This window comes from Acartia tonsa, chromosome 4, assembly GCF_053477335.1.
Source record: "Acartia tonsa isolate MP-2025a chromosome 4, ASM5347733v1, whole genome shotgun sequence".
In the NCBI taxonomy this organism is placed as follows: Eukaryota; Metazoa; Arthropoda; class Copepoda; order Calanoida; family Acartiidae; genus Acartia; species Acartia tonsa.
In genome coordinates, this window is record NC_137263.1 from 29,100,466 (window position 1) to 29,118,711 (window position 18,246).

General features: G+C 30.8%; 1 protein-coding gene across 1 annotated transcript in view; it reads left to right on the forward strand.

The window, feature by feature from the left end:
• LOC145318095 (putative protein phosphatase 2C T23F11.1) overlaps nucleotides 1-13,163 on the forward strand; it is a 37,379-nt gene extending 24,216 nt beyond the window's left edge. The window contains exons 9-11 of the mRNA XM_080159440.1: nucleotides 4,458-4,603; nucleotides 10,746-10,814; nucleotides 12,499-13,163. Of these exons, the coding sequence (XP_080015566.1) occupies nucleotides 4,458-4,603; nucleotides 10,746-10,814; nucleotides 12,499-12,607 (324 nt within the window). The 3' untranslated portion in view covers nucleotides 12,608-13,163. The remainder of the gene's footprint in view (nucleotides 1-4,457; nucleotides 4,604-10,745; nucleotides 10,815-12,498) is intronic.
• The last annotated feature ends 5,083 nt before the right edge of the window (nucleotides 13,164-18,246 follow it).

Here is an 18,246-nt window from a genome sequence, read left to right on the forward strand (position 1 = left end):
ATTTACGCAGTATATCAAACTATTAAATTATTTCTAGTTGAACCGCTACCCTCCATACATATCGGTCTGTCTGTATATTAAGCTATTTTTTTTATGAATGTTTTTTCCCCCCCGTCTGCCCACTATATATTTAACGCACAGATCAGCTCATGGCCGTCAAAAGAATTACAAAGATCAGAAGTAAATTTAAAACGCAGGAGTGTTAGTTAGGTAAGTGATTTAGCAACACCGAATAGATTCTCTAATGGTTAAAAGTTGGTTGTTAGGATGCCTTGACATAACACTAGCACTTCAATCCATTGGAGCTATATCATAGTAATCTATAATATACACAGAATATGTAATTAAATTTGTCTGTAAAATTTAAAGCTGGTTGTATCTAAATTTAAGTTAAAATTGAAAACATACTTTTAACGAAGCAAATCTTTTCTACATTTATGGTAGGTTGGTCAATTCGTCCATATTGGATAGATTTTATTGTTAATTTAGACATATCAGAATTGTCCCGTCGATTAAAAACTTGAGGATACCTATACAATTTAGAAAGCGTATTAACTTGATTCATAGAATGATTAGTCAATATGTTAAAAGCGAAGCAACTCTGTCCACAATAAGAATCATATACAAGTAATTTTGTGATAGATATTCACAAAGAAGTTTCTTTCTCACTCTTATAAATGTTGAATAAACAAGTTGTTACTCTGACCATCTGATTTATTGAGCTTCACTCTTTTAGATGTTGTCGTCCTTGTATTATATAAAAGTAAAAATCTAGTTTATAATCTATAATTCATAATCATATATCAATATCCACCAATTGATAGAAAACGATAAAAGTTTTTCCCTCTGAGATTGAGAAAACTTTGAACAGTTTTCAGGTCTAATATGTGTGTGATATATGGCCAGGTCACACAGGGATATCATATCAGATAAAGTAGCAAGGTGTTCTTGTCATAGCCAAGTTTCTCGTTAACCGCTGGACCGAAATGGTTCTTCTTTACAATGTGGATTCTCATAGGTTCAGTAAAGGTTTATAACTATTTTGGGGTAATGTACCACCACCTCACTCCCAAGAGATCTCGCCCTACAAAAATGACTTCCCCCCATTTTTTTTCTTTTTCTTTACAAATCTAAAATTCGAATGGGCTTGGGTCAACCCCTCCCCCTTCCCAAAGTTGCCCTAGAGAGCTTAAGGTGCTTAGCCGCTAGTTACATCAAAAGCAAGATTCTGCTATAATTCCCGGTAAAAAGTTGATGGATGGATAGGAACCTTTAAAAAAGACGTACTATTAATGACAATACGACTGAACGAAAATGTTATGCTCGAAAATAGGTATAAGCGCCATAAGAAGGCCCACAAATATTATTTCAAAATAACCAATAGATCCAATAATGAACTTATAGCAATTGCCCGGCTAAAGACAACACGTGTAAATGTAAAAAGTTTAGTCTTTTGTCGGCTTATATTCAAGATAAATATATCAATAGTTTGATTCTTTATAGGTACCAGTCACCGATAAATTTCAAAGTTCTTACACGTACTTCTTTTTTTTCTTGTTACTAAAAATACCTAAGGGATTACTGAATTAGTCTTTATGGGAAGACTTAGTTCATTTCAGTTTAGAGAATAAGTCTTGCTTTCCGCTTGGAGGGGGGGGGGGGATGCTACAATGCTGTCTGGGGGTTATATCTTAGTTTATGAAGGGTAATTCTGTAGGAGTTTGACAGGCATGAGCAGAGCAGCAAAGCCATTTTTATGCAATTCTATTATATTCCAAGCAACATCGAAGAAATGAGAAAAATATCCCTTAGCTTTCTCTGCCCTAATCCGCTATATTCTGATGGACTATGAGATTGTTGTGAAACTTTGTTATGATACTACACCATATATTCTTCTTATAGGTGGTGTCTCATAACTTTACATAGATGGATACAATTTCTCTTTAATATATGTAGTTTTTAATTTAATTTTTTTATCATAGAAAAGTTTTTTTGTCTTTGTCTATTTCAATTACTTTATGTTGAACTATTGACTCTTTCTTAGCCCCTAGGTATAACCCCTATTCTAGAGGCCATTTCTTTTGGAGGAGGGGTACAGTTGACTTATCACCTTGCCAAAAGCCTATAACTAACCATACACAGTAACAATCGGTCTAGTCCAACTGTTTAAAAGATGTCACAAATTAACTACTTTATTGCAAAGCTCGGCAGCCTCAACTGCCACGTGCAAATCTAGAATTATTACAAATTTTGTATAGATCAAAGCCTCTATTGTAGAATTAATAATACACATGTTCACTGTTTCAAAGGCAAAATTCAAGGGCGTAGAAATTCATAAAATGTAATAAAATGCTAAATTTTCCAAAAATTTAAGAATCATATTTTGAAGGATTTTCCATGGTTGTCCCAGGGTAAAGCAAAACTATTATGTGATTCTTTTAAAACTTAACTTTTTTAATGCAAAGCTTTTTATTAACTTGATTCTGCACTTCAAAGATTGTTTACTCTGATACAATTTTTTGCATGAAAGTATTATTATTATTACTTTTTTTTTATGAAAAATACAGTGTCAGATTTGTCTTTGTTTGTATTTATATATTTGCAGGTTGATATGCGCATCATAATCTTGAATATTATTGAGTCTTTCAACTTTGAGAACAGCTTTCCAAATTAAACTTTCTATCCTGCCAAAATTTACAATGGGATAAACTGTAAGGTGTGTTCACAATCAGAAAATGTTGTTTAAAAATATCACAGAAAAGTTATTGATAAAATCTTTTTTGTTTTGTTTTCTGTCATCTGATCGACGTATTATACTATAGAGCTTGGTTATTATAATTGTACATGAAGAATATAACAAAAACTATTCACGATAGTTAAAAGTTTTTATAAGATGTGTAATCTCTGTTAATTAAAATTACAGAGTAATACGGCTTATTTAAGATAATTCGCTTGATTTATGGTAATACATATTTAGCTCTTTTAAAGAAAAATATTCACTATACTTTGAAAAAATTCCGGATAAACTGAAGATAAATGTCAGCTCAAATGATAAAAGAATATTGCATAAAGATAAAATCATAAAAAAGTTTATTTACGTGTTGAAAATCCAGATAAAACGAGCACATTTTTAGTTTATGGACAGTAAAACTTGTTACAATACTGTCCAAGGAGGAGGTTGATGGTTTAATATTATTTCTAATACGGATCAAAATCTGATTCGTTGCCTTTGGATAAAACCGGCTATACATACACCGTGATAAAAACATATATATCGTATGGTTTTATGACATTTGTCAAATAAAAACATATTTCTCTCGCTGTTGGGTCGCATCTTTAGCCCCTCTGGGCCAACAAAAATAAAGTATTCAATTATTTTTATTTCCTTATCCGCGTAGAACTGTCAATGATAATAATGATAAATATCATATTCAGTAAAATGGAAAATTAATTTCTGGAGAAACAGGATTTCGTAATTCAAAGAGAAATTTTAATAAAGCAGAAATATTTTTCTCGTTGCAATAATGCAAAATGTAGCCTCGTATTTTTTTGTGGGGAGGGGGGTTTTGAGCAGGGTCCCAAGTTTCTTTAGCTACAAACTTTAATTTCCCCCCTCTCCGTCCCTATGAGAAATCTTTTGGGGTGGGGTATGATTTTTTTATTTCTTGTTAATGATAAGGCTCATAATCATTCAATATTTTAGTTTGTTTAATGTATATATTTTTATGCTTATCAAATTGTTATGTAATTAACCTCTAGTACCAAAATTATTGAAAAGTTGTACTTCAATTAAAACATGAAAGCCCTGATAAAAAAGTTTCAGGTCACATATACACTATGTACATTTTGGGTTTTATTTAGATAATAAATATATGTAAAACTTACATGAGAGAAAAAATAAAAACTCAAGTGTTATTCTCATATTTTTTCTTCATTATAAAAATAAAAAATATTTTTAATATTATTAAATTGTTTAGTATTTTTTTACGGGAACTGTTTAATATTGTAAATAACGCAAGGATAACAACATCCATAATTACATCAGATCTTAAATATAAAACTAAGAAGAACAGCAAAGCAGATGGCATATAAAATAAAATGAGCTTAACCTACATACTGACTGACATGATGAGTTGTAAAGTATAGATGCTAAGTGTTCATAAGAATCTTAATACTAAACTTCACATTTTTTCTTTGATAAAAGCTAATAAATTTTATTAAAGATTTGAAATATATCTTACAGAGCAATAATAAAATACCAACGGATGAAATGGTTTATAGAATAGATGTTCATAGAAGAGCTAAATTAATTTGCCAAATATATCAGCCCTCTTAAATAGCAAAAGAGAAAAACACATTTACCCTATAGAAATAAGGTTTCAGAACAGAACAGAAATCTTATGTCCGTCAGACCGACGGACCGAGTAAATTAAATAAATATCTATCTTGATGTTTAGGTAATATCACCGGTACCTCAGATTGAACAGTTCAAAATTGATTCTTCCTGGGATTTTTTGGTAGTGGCCACTGACGGTGTCTGGGATGCCATGACCACGAACGACGTCCTCACATATGTGAAAGCAAAGTTGGATCTAAAGCACAGGTAAGAAAATTATTGGTTAAAAAGATTTTTTTTTATAGCAATCAAGCATTCAAGCCTTCCCAACATCAGCATAATTAGTTAATCAGTCGCCGTACAGACAACAAAGTATAGGATTAGCAACAAACAGATTAAATCCAATTTACTAAGGTACAGGGTGCGGCTTTAAATTGTCGCGTATTTTTTTCTTTACAAAAAACAACACAAATCATTTATTTTCTAATATTTTTATTGAAAATCAAATCTAAGACTAGCGTAAATGTGTGTGTTTTATATTAGATCAATGTAACCGCCGTTGGAATCAATACGGCCTCTAAACCGCATGCAGGCTCTAATCATCATGTCCCTGTCCGTCCATGGAGCGGAATACCTTCTTGTTGGAGGTCATGAGGAAGGCCTTGTTGGTATGAAGCTGTCTATTGGCATGTGTTTCAACGTATCCCCACACAAAATGGTCCAAAGGATTGAGGTCCGATGAATTAGGAGGCCTCAAATCCTTGGAATAAGGTCGAACTAGTTCTCAATTAACCACTTAAATGAGATGTTTTATACATGGCACGGTGCTGATTCCTCATAATAGTTGAGATAAATCGACATGGCCCACTGGACTTTGTAGGGTCCTCCTCCACACTCATCCTCACCTTGAAGACAAACTCTGTGACCCTGACCGTCCTGGCGGCACACTTGTCCTTGGGAACCCTCTTGATGGTGGCATCAATGTTCCAGATGTCCTCTAGCTTCTTGTGGATACTCTGAACAGCCCGTAAATTAACTGCTAAAGTCGAAGCAATTGTTAGATTTGAGATTTCACCGCCACTATTAACCAAAAACAATGATTACGGCGGACCTCAGAAAGTACCCGTCCCACTTGTAACTGCATATATCCTTGTGGGATGAGACCATGTTGGTTATTAAGCAAAAAAATGTTTTAGGATATGTCAATCTTTCGTTCAGGATGTACAACTTTTTTTCTGAAATTTTAAAGTTGACAATTTGATCGCCGCACCCTGTATATTTCTCTAACAAGGATGACAACATCCATAAATACGGAAGCACAAAAAAATAATTACATGAATTTAAAGATTAATTGTCAAAAACAAGAATATTACAGAAAAAATCACAAAACCTTTTCAACATCTATTAATATATGAAGAAAATAAAAATATCTTGAAACCTGCCTGAAAACAGTCCAACCACCATAGATGTTGTATAGTTGATTAAGCTTCTTTATTATGGGAATGTTGAAAAAAAGTTTCAGCAGTCCATCTTTTATAGAAGCTGATAAAATCACGTCTCCCCCAAAATATTTCTTACGGACTTAAGGACTGACAAACGGACATTTAAAATTATAGAGTATCTCCGCTACTAAAAATATAAAATAAAAACATAAATTATATATGTTGGAAAGGCAGATGGTATTATTATTCAGTAGTGGGCAGTGGCGTGCGGAGGAGTTTACCAGAGGGGGGGGGGGGGTAAGCGAAGCGGATTCGAAAATGTTGACACCTTTCTTAAATCAAAATCAAAGGGTTGTAGGGGAGTGACTTTAAGACGATTGTTATTTTAGCGTCATATGGGTAAGCCTTATGGGGGTGTAAAATAGACGTTTAGGACATGAAGGGGGGTGTGAAACATATTTTTCTCTATGCTATTAATTCATATCTTAACAAGGATGACAACATCCATAAAAGCGAAGCTCTGAAACGACATGACAGACGAACATTTACTTTTGTTGAGTGTCAGAACTGAATATACAAAATATGAAAATATAAGGTTTGACAAAATTATACGTAAATTTGTTGCAAAACATCTTAAATACAGAATTATATTTAAGGACAAACTGACATTTTGATACTTGATTATAGAGATGCTTCGCTCATATTATTGTACGTTATTGTTATAGGAATCAGTAATAAAAAAAATCAGATCAATCGGATGATTTTATCACATAAAAAATTATTATTAAAAAAGTAAAAAATTCAACATGTTAAAAAGGAACGTACGGACATTCTGGTAACGATTATAGAGTTGCTACGCTTTCTAAATCATACCTAACTACTACAGGAATCACGATGCAAAGTTTGAAATCGATAGGACAATTCTAACATGCCTAAATTAACGAATAAAAGCTAACTATCTCGGACGGACGGACGGACGGACCGACCCTAATTGTAGAAAAGCTTCGCTTTTAAAAATTTGAAAAATGTTGTTGAACTGATGAAATCAAGTTAACAGGGAAGCTTTGAAAAATAGAATAGTTGATTGATTGCTCTATAAAACTGTGAACAATTATAACGCCTCACTGTGCAAACGTTGCTAGTCTTGTGGAAAAAATAAAAATGCCATGTAAGTATTTTTGTAAGCAAAGTTTCTTCTACACATGGGTTGTCCGTCCTTACGGAACGGAAAGTTTGGATGGTAAATTTTGGCCTGTAAGAGTCGTTCTATAGATTTCAAATCTCACAAGAAGATTTCTGAATTAAGGTCTTGAATATATCGGAGCTTTTAAAAGAAATTTTTTTTTAAAATCAAAAACATGATTACGTATAATCATTTTATTTGTTTGTTTTCATGGATGTTTTTATCCTAGTTTGTATGGAAATAGTGTGTTAAGATAATTATTTACAACAAAAGAAGAGAAAAATACGAGGTGTTGCATAAATCAAAATAATCTTTTAGTAATATATTGCTATATGTTATTAGTATTGTAGGCTTATTCATATATCTCATATTTTTCCTAAAATCAATTTACAATAATTAGAATTTAAACAATTTTGAATTTTGATTTAGCCCAAACAACAAAATTATTTTTCTAGATTTAATTTTTTCTTCTCTATTTTCCAAATATACGTATATATTTTGTAAATTGTAAATTATTACTCTAAATTTTGTCTAATATGAATGCAGTGTTTAGTTGTACTGTTAAAGAATATTTTGATGAAAATGTTGGTAGACCTCTGACTCAAAACTTAACCTTTCATCTTCCTCTCCATCTATTATTTACTAAGTATATTTGCGATTACTTTTATTTAACGAAATCTTCCAATTTTTAACATTTACAAAACGGCCTGCTTTATTGCATCAAGATCCATGACTGATCTATATAGGAAATAAACGTCTATAAATGAGCTCGAGTCTTCCAATGGTTAAGTGTTTAAAACTCATAGTGCTCCAATAATCCTCATTAAACTCTCATTGACCAAAGCCATAAGACCTTTATTCTATTTGTTTATGGAATGAATTAAGTTTTTCACTTCATGTTGATATTTGATTATATTGAGGTATTTAATCCTTTTTTTTATAAATAAAAAATTTACGTTCATAATAGAGTAAATCTAAGAAAACTGTATTTTAAAAGAATTCGATTGTGGCGACACTTCCTTTGTGTTAAAATATTAAAACTAAAATTTTAATCATATTAACCCTTTGGTGATGGTAATGTGAAAAAAAAATATAATTGAAAAAATCTTTTTAAAATCATTTAAATTAATAAATATTTACTTCTTTCTTTTAGATAGTAATGGCGGGGGAGGAAAATTAATTTATTGAGAAATAGATAAATAGATATGTACTAGCCAATAGCGATATAGTTATATTGAGCCAACTCTAGTATTCAATACTAGCGGCTTCGCTAGTATTTTTTTTGTTTTTGGGGGGGTGGGGGTGTCCCACCCCCCAAGAAAATAGCTTAAAACCACCACAGGACCAATAGGAATATACCCTGAAGAGTAGAATCCAATTGGTTCAGTGGTTACCGAGATCTTAAGGGACAGACAGACGGACAGACATCAAGCTACTTTGTATTATAGACTAGCGGCTACGCCCCTAGAAGCCTCTAGGGGCACTTAAGGTAGGAGGGGAAAAAGTCGACCTAATCCCAATTTAAATTTGAGTTTCATAAAAGAAAAAAAATTGGGGGGGGGGGGAGGGGGGTGAAGACACCCTCCCTAAAAATAGTTAAAAACCTTCCCAGGACCTATATGAAGCTTCACTGTTAAGGAGAACAATATCGGTTCTGCGGTTAGCGAGATCCTTCGGGACAGACATAAAACGCTTACTTCTTTATATAATAGGATTACTAGCTACATAAGAAATAGCTAAAGAATTGGTCACTAAATATACTGAGTATCAGTGATGTGAAGCCGGAGCGGAGCCGTCCAAAAGAAACGGCTGCACCACATTTCTGACATATAAGCGGAGCCGAAGAAGAACTCGGCACATTTCGGCGGTTACACATTGGTGATTGAGAGCTTAGCTTCGCTATAACTGTTCACAAGCACAATATTTACATTCACTTTAAAAAATGAATCGGTGCTTAGCTTCAAAGTGCCTGTCGCGCAGTATGATCCCTCTCCCTTATCATTCAAATTATTGGGAATAGTCCATTTCGTGGCAACTCCCCTAAAAGGGCGATTGGTCGTATTTTTAAAATGGCTATTTATAGGGTTAGCATAGGTTATATTGGGTTTGGTGATTGCCCCACAGGGTTAGGCAATTGGTCCCGCAGGGGCTAGAAATAGGAGAAAAGCTACTGTGAAAAATACGAAGATTTGCCCCTTAAGGTGCGTTGCCACGTAAGAGAGTATAACCAAATTATTTATAAATATTGGTATTGGGGTAACCTAAAGTAATAATGAAAAGAAACATAAAACTATGCTTAAACTTATTTTCAAATATTTCAATACAGGTTAAAAATTTTTTTTACCCCCCCTCCCCCCAAAATTTTTACCCCGGGGATAAAATTTGCTTGGGGGGGTAATTAAATTACCCCCGTTGAAATCTGTTGGCAGGGGTTAATTTTTGTTACCCCCTCAAAATTTACACCCGGGGTAATATTTTTTTGGGGGTAAATACCCCCTCCTAAATGGTTGGGGGTGCCTACGGCACCCCCAGGGTAGGGGTAAATTTTACTCCCTTGGACGTCTATGTTATGTTATCAACAAGGCGCTTTGAAGGTATCATTCTTCTGGATATTTTAAGCTTCCTTTTTTAAAAGCGAAGCTTTTCTATAATTAGGGTCGGTCCGTCCGTCCGTCCGTCCGTACGTCCGTAACGGATAGCTTTTTTCGTTAATTTAGGCATGTTAGAATTGTCCTATCGATTTCAAATTTTGCATGGTGATTCCTTTAATAGTTAGGTACGATTTAGAAAGCGTAGCAACTCTATAATCATCACCAAAATGTCCGTAGGTCCATTTTAAACATGTTGATTTTTTTTACTTTTTTAACAACAAATTTTTATGTGATCTAATCATCCGATTGATCTGATTTTTGGTATATTGATTCCGGGGACAACAAAGTATAATGTAATCAGCGAAGCAACTCTATAATCAAGTCCTAAAAATGTAAGTATGTCCATAAACATTATCCTGAATCAAGCAGTTTTTCAACAAATTTACTTACAATTTTGCTTTGACTCTTATACATTTATATTCTGATTATTCAGTTCTGACACAATACAAGTGTTAATGTCCGTTTGTCCTACCGTTTCAGTGCTTCGCTTTTATGGATGTTGTCATCCTTGTCTTGTTAAAAGCCTTAATATAAAAAACTGAGATTTACAAATTTTAATCTTTTCTCAGTTGATTTTTATTTGGTCTTCATTAAAAAGAAATTGACTTTAAAAACTTTTTGTGTTATTTTCTGTTTAGCTTTATTATAGAAACAACTTTGATCTCTTATATCTTAACTTGTTGAGCTCTACTATATAACAGCAATCTTACTCTATGAAATGCTGCAGAAAAATGGCAATAAACTTCAAATAATATTGTCTCTACAAAGTATATAAACTTGATCTTATTTTTTTTAACATATCCTTATGTCTAGCATGTTATCAAATTGCCATATTGAATATTTGAAAGTGTCTCACATAATGATAAGAAGGGTATTTAGAGAAGGATGGGTAGTTTGTGCGGCTGCATATGCTATATGTCTTACCAATGAAAACCACATTAACCAAAAATTGCACATTTTTAGTTGCTCTGTAGTTTACTAAATTTCAAGGAAAATCAACAGAGAAGAAGTTGCAATATTACGGCTTTAATGGCTTTATCTTCAACTTTATAAATCAAAGGCAATAAAGTAATAGACGCTTATTTTAAACTGCAATGTTAGAAAAACTAACATACTAAATTCTTCTATTTCAGGGAGAAAGTGTTATTAAGCTCCGTGTGCGAGGATCTCATGGACTTGTGTTGTAAACGTACTGTCGACAAGTAAGATAAATACTTTTTATTAATCTATGATATAAAGTAGTACGATATCTATTTGCCCGCCTAAAGATTAAGCTTTCCGGGTGATATACCTACTAGTACTGTAATTGTTTTAAGGTATTTTTCTAGGGTGGAGGAACCTCCTCCTGAAAAAAAAACAACGTAGAAATTACATTTTCATAAGTGGAAAATATTAAATTAATTTTTATAAATTGATGTTTTTTAGTTTTATATGAATCTTTACAAAACATTCTTTAAACTTTGTGTAATAGAGTAGCTACGCGTCTTCAAATAAACGATCATATATATTTACAAAAGAAAGTAAAAATGTAATAGATCCTTGATATCCCATGGGCCAGTTTATATAATGTTTAACATACATAAATATTAAATAATAAATATAAACACAACTAATCTTTACTTCTCAGGAACAAATGTTTAGGAAATATAAAAAGAATATTTTGTTATAAAAATACTTCATTGACAATTAAGATAAAATGCACAATTTCAACAAATTTAAAAGCAAACCTTTTTTAGCACTTTTAGTAAATTTTTTTTTATCTTATTCAACAGATGAAAAACTTTAAAAAAAACTGGCCATAAACATTTAACTCATAAAAAATCTTATAAGCAGACAGACAGTCATCATTCCTAATTATTTTACGTTAGGTTTAATATAATAAGATATGATGTGGTAGACCCTAAAATTATTTAGAAAATATTTAATTTTATCCCTTCCTTTACTTTGAGTATGTAAGACTAAGTATGTATGTGAAAGGTCCCATTGGGAATATAAGCTAATAACAAGAGTAGCATCCTTTATACTTCTTTTGTTACCATAGAAAACATCCACCTTGGAGTATAGCATATAAATGTTCATCATACTTTGTTTACACCCACCTGAAAATATAGCTAATTAGAATTATTATCTAATGTGAGATGATTGTATGCTTCACTTACACCCATATAATACACCAACCTAACTTATAGCTATTAAAATGCATTATCCTTTTTATTTGTGATTTTCCCTATGAAACTTCAGCCACCCTTTTATCTCAGATGATAAATAATAGATTAGATTTGACCTACTGTTAGAATAGCATGGGTCAGGCTCCAATATTTGGCTTACTCAATTAGTATCTTATGAAAATCTAAAGAATGGAACATTTGCCTTTACTGGGATATTGTCATATCAACTTGTTGTAAATTGAAGATGATTGCGTGAACAAATATATTTACATGAACCACATTAGTATGGGACATAAGTTAGTATAAAAAAAACCTTGTAATTCCATAGGTTTTAAAAACTATTTTTGATTTTATGGTCTTTTATTGTTTAGGTATCTTATTTAGTTCATTGTCCTAAATCTTATGCATATATAGGAGCTAACTTTCTTTATCATTATTTTGAAATATAAAACGAAATGAATTCAAATTTACAACAATTATCATTCTAGAATTACAACTATTAAAATTAATTTTGATCATAACGGAACAATTAAATTTTATGAATCGTGAAAACTAAAACTATAGAACATTATTTAAGTCTTGAATTTAATTTTAAAAATGTATTTCATGTTATACTACAAAAATATGGTTCAATATATTAAATTGTATAATTTTCTGTAGTCTAGTCTAGAAAAATGTTAACAAGTTATAAAACAGTTACATAGATGATTTGTTTTAGGTTTGGTAAAAATTCTTGCGACAACATGACGGTCATATTGATCTGTTTTGATCATGGCGACCGTTCCGAAACTGGCAGCTCCGTGGTCAGCTCCTTGGGTTCAAGATAGCCACAGGTGGCCTCCTCCTCCTGTGGCGAGGCTACCACTACAAGCTCCAGCAGTTAGCTCCATCCCTGGACACCTGCTCCACCGGAAGGCAACGGTTTATCAAATATGGGTCAATTGATGTTACATATTTAGATTCAGTGAATTTTTTAAAGTGAATTAAACTTCAGTAATTACTCCTCGCGTGATGACTAATAATTGGACTTTAGACTGACTCTAAAGCTTTATCGTGTGTCATACTGTCAAATTAAAAGCCTACATCTTTAACTGGTCCGAAGTTGTAGCAATGAAATGAAGTCAAGGCTAAATAAATCAAAAATAAAAATCCGTCAAAATGTAATATGTACTGTGTATAGAACAATATAGTAAACCGTTATAGCTATGTGTGAAAGTGTAAAAAAAAATTCATCCTCTCAAGATGCAAAATTAATATAGTGAAGCATTTTGAAAATATAGTAAAAAATCAAGCATTTGGGGTTTTAAAGACTTTTTGATGAATTATAGAAATTTAAAAAATCAAAATAATGAAATTGAAAAGAATGAATAATAAAATTGAAAAGAATTACCTATGAGAATAAACAAATCAAAATTGAATATTAGAACGTATTTTTTTGCATTTTTAAAATTGATTAAAAGGTTAGGAGAAGAGTTAAAAAGAATTCAAAATTAAACAAAAACTAAAAAATTGTAGAGACCTAAAAAAACACATCGGTTATTAAATTGCAAAAAGAAACAAGAGATATATTTATAAATCCTGCGTTACTTAAATATAAATAGGAATACAGATAGAGTAAGGGAAGGTAAGCTTTGCTGAACACGCTCTAAATATGAATAAAACAATAAATTGAGATATCTAAAATGAAGAATTTTACCTCAACTATAATATTTGATAGCGTATATGTAATGTATGTTTTAATAAGTCCATTCATCTTATAAATTATAAATTAAACTGTTGTAATAGTTAGTCAAACTTTTATAGATGTAATGTAATTTTTAAATTAGTTTTCTTTTCTTTTTATAAGTATTTATAGACTTAAATATAAGTAAAAGTATAAATTTTGTTTAATATTTTTAAAGAAGTTGTATCAACTTTTTCACTTTTTATTTAAGATAGCTAGCCGGCTCTTTTAGTAAGTAGTAGATGTAAAATTTTTCATAGAATTCAGATATGCAATCGGTTTTTTTTGTAGACCTCTTATTTTTTAAGTAATTTAAGTTTTAAAAAAAAATAATTAAGTCGGTTTTAAGGTACTAAAACGCCACAAAATAAAAGAAGAAATGGCCAGTATGAACAAAAATAGTAAGATCTTTAATTTGACACCTTACTTTTAAAATTCTGTTAAGTAATTATTGAAAAAATCTATTTTGTTAACCTCGGATTAATCAAAACTTTGAAATTAAAAATATCCTCTCACAGGCATAAAAAGTATGTGTTCATATATACTTTTAGACTGAGAAAAATAATACAAATCCAGTCTAAGCAAAATTGAAAAACTTTTATAAAACTAAAATAAAAAATATAAGTTTATTTTAAGAATCATAATTTTCGGCTTTAAAGGGTTAGCTTGAATAAAACCTGAACAACCCTAAACAAAAGACAATACAATGTAGCAGATATTTTTTAAACACAAGAAACAATAATGTATTTTTAACTGCATTGTTTTGAAGTTTATAAACAGACTGATGCATATTTGTTCATAATTTTTCATTCTTTACATGTTCTGTAATATCACTATATTTAGTGTAGTATCTATTGTATATATTGTATGAACGTTCTCCTTTTTTTTTGGTAATTCTATTGGTTAACTTTATAGGTTAAGCTTCGCGATTCGTCAATTTTCGCGATTTGTGATTGGCTAGTTTAGTAGTTACAATTCTTAAAATAAACTTTTTATTTTTTTTTATTTTTTATTACAATTTTTTAAAACTTTTTCAATTTCGCTTAGAATGGATTCGTAATATTTTTCTGATTCTAAAGGTATATATGAACCCATATTTTTTATGTCTGTTTGATATAATATTTAGGTTTAAAGTTTTTATTAAACCGAGATTAAAAAAATTGATTTTTTCAATAATTACTTAACAGAATTTTAAAAGTAAGGTGTCAAATTAAAGATCTTACTATTTTTGTTCATACTGGCCATTTTCTTCTTTTATTTTGTTGCGTTTTAGTACCTTAAAACCGACTTAATTATTTTTTTAAAAACTTAAATTACTTAAAAAATAAGAGGTCTACAAAAAAAACGATTGCATATCTGAATTCTATGAAAAATTTTACATCTACTACTTACTAAAAGAGCCGGCTAGCTATCTTAAATAAAAAGTGAAAAAGTTGATACACCTTCTTTATCTGAGATATTTTGTTATAATATTTATCATAAGGTACAAAAGATTACACTAATAATAAAATTTGAAAAATGTTAGATCTTTAACTTTAACTTATTATTTTTTTTCCAATTTTAAGTAATTTTTTTAATATGAAAGTATGAAAATTAATAAAATTACATCTTTAAGATTGTTATAAATCTTTGTAAAAATGTACCTAAATAAATATACTGAGTAGTATCATCTTACGATATATTCGAACGTTTCACCAACCAAAATATAATTCAATTGGCTTATCAAATTAGCCTTTTATTTTTATCACTATTTTTTTTCTAAAATAGGCCTAAAGAAAGTTCCATATTGTTGACTATGAAATGTTTCAAAATAATGTGAACGTTAGGATATTCATTTTTTATTTGATAATTTTTGTACTATTCTTATAAATTGTTTTTTTGTTAAAACTAAAATTGAATAATCTATGATGATAGGGATAGGTTGTAAACTTGTTTTCTAGTAACAAATATAAATCTATTTAATTGATAATAACTCTTATTTTACAACTTTAAAAAGTAATATGTTATTGTTTAAGATTTGCCCCCCACAAAAAAATTTACATCGACTTTACTAATCGATCCAACTTAATTATATTTTTTATAAGTTGGGCAGAAAAATATTTGGATTTTTCATTTTCCGAAAGAATTTAGAAGAGCAAAACTAATTCCAATTTTCTATTTCTATTATTTTTGTTGTTGAGCTGATTTAGCAAATATTTTTTATTTTCTTCGATGCAATGCTAGTTTTTTACCAAAAAAATCTTTCAGTTAATTTAAACATCTAAAAGTTACTATAAACAAACAGGGTGAAAACATTGTTTTCGTCATTATCTTTGATATTTTATCTTTTATTATTAATTTATTTGTTGATATACAAGTTATCCATTAATCCCTTTTTTTACAAAGATCCCTTAAACATATAGTTATGTGATAGATTTGATGTTTAATTCATGTATTTTATTATAATGTTTGATTATCATTATACGTTAACATTTAATTGATCTAAACAGTAAACATGTTGTGCAATTTCTAAAAATTAAATTAATCAATTGGTAAACTAATTTCTTTTTTTTAAAAGAGAAGATTTAAAATTTAGCTTTTTTTGTAGCGCGGCTTCTCAAAAACTTTAAATGTCCGAACGTTCTTGTGTCCATGTAGTCTAGACTCTACGTTGTCCCTGTAGTCTAGATTTTACAGTGCCACTGTAGTCTAGACTCTACAGTGTCCCTGTAGTTTAGACTCTACAGTGTCCCTGTAGTCTAGACTCTACAGTGTCCCTGTAGTTTAGACTCTACGTTGTCCCTGTAGTTTAGATTCTACAGTGCCACTGTAGTCTAGACTCTACAGTGTCCCTGTAGTTTAGACTCTACAGTGCCTCTGTAGTCTATATTCTAGTGTGCCCCTGTAGTCTAGACTCTACAGTGTCCCTGTAGTCTAGACTCTACAGTGTCCCTGTATTCTATACTCTACAGTGTCCTTGTTGTCTAGACTCTACAGTGTCCTTGTATTCTCTACTCTACAGTGTCCCTGTAGTCTAGACTCTACAGTGTCCCTGTAGACTAGACTCTACAGTGTCCCTGTATTCTAGACTATACAGTGTCCCTGTAGACTAGACTTTACTTTGTCCCTGTATTCTAGACTATACAGTGTCTCTGTAGTCTAGACTTTACAGTGTCCCTGTAGACTAGACTTTACTTTGTCCCTGTATTCTAGACTATACAGTGTCTCTGTAGTCTAGACTTTACAGTGTCCCTGTAATCTAGACTCTACTGTTTTCTTATCATATTTCCTGCGTTATTATCATTAAACTTTACTGTTCTTTTCCCTCTTTAAAAAAATAACTGTTTGTTGCTGCAGTACTTAGATCCAATACAGATTTTCTTTTTTCACAGAAAAAGGTTTCAACAACATTTTATAACTCACAAACTTTACTAAAAATTTACTTTAGATTTAATTGATTAAAAAATTTTGTCTTATAGTCTGGTTACATTTTATTTAGTAAGATGTTCTGTAATCTATCATGCTAAAAAAATAACAATTGGGAAAACTTCATGTCCGATAAATGGCAGAGATGGATTTTTGAGTCAAGAATGCCGCGTTTTTCCGACATTTTTTAGACCTGTCGTCTTTCGTCAATCAATCATTATTATGAAAATGCCTTTTTATAGTATACAACTATTTATTTAATTATTTCGCTTTTGTTGGTACGGATTTTATAAAAGAAAAATAAATAATCATAAATTCATTTTTGCTGTATATTAATTAATGCACCTTTTTAGAGCTTTATTAGACATTATACAAATGGCTAAAATGATAATTTTAAAATTTTGAATTTCTAAGTTGTATACTCTGTTAATATCCTACGAGGCATTTTCATAATAATGATTGATTGACAGAAGACGACAGGTCTAAAAAATGTGGAAAAAACGCGGCATTCTGGACTCAAAAACCTTTCTCAGTTCTTATCCTAGTTTTTTTGTGTGGGTTTGGTGAGGCCAGGTTGTTTTACTGTTTTCAATGCAGGTTTCAAAATATTTCCAAATTTGAGGAGTATAGGTTGTAGAACATCCTGTTTACTATATTGATGTGTTTGTAGTCGGAGATGGGAGAAATAATAAATGTGATAGAAAAGCATTATATAATTATTAATTATATATATATATAGAATACAAATAGAATAAACTTTATATATGAAACTATTGGTTAGTTTTTGAAATAATTATTAGCTGTCTTTAGTTAAGGTACATAAACACATAGTAAAATTTTCTTCATTTCATGAATTGTATGTACTAGTGGCTGCACCCTAAGCATCTAGGGGAGCCAGGTAAGTAAAAAAAAGTCTAAACCATCCAAATACTCAAATTTATAGCCAATAAAACATCCCATGACACCTAGGGAAACTGGTGAAAATGCCGAATAACAAAGAGGACAAATAAAAATTTAGGCCGAATATCCAAATTGACTTCACATTCCCTTATAAAAGGTCGTCATTTGGAATGGTTCGGCCAAACGTTGTAACTTTTGCCTCAGACAAATCCATAAGATTTATTGCATTCATATTAAGCGTAGATTCTAAAAAAACAATTTAAGGATTAGGAGCTTGAAATTTATATTGACAGTAAAAAGTTAAATACGAGCTTTTCATTATGAGGGAAAAAGTTAGTGAAAGAGTAACATTTTAGTTAACAATTCTGTTCTTTTTAGGGTTTTACAGAAAAAAACTAGCAAATAATCAACAAAAAATTGTATTTTGAGTTAAGTATT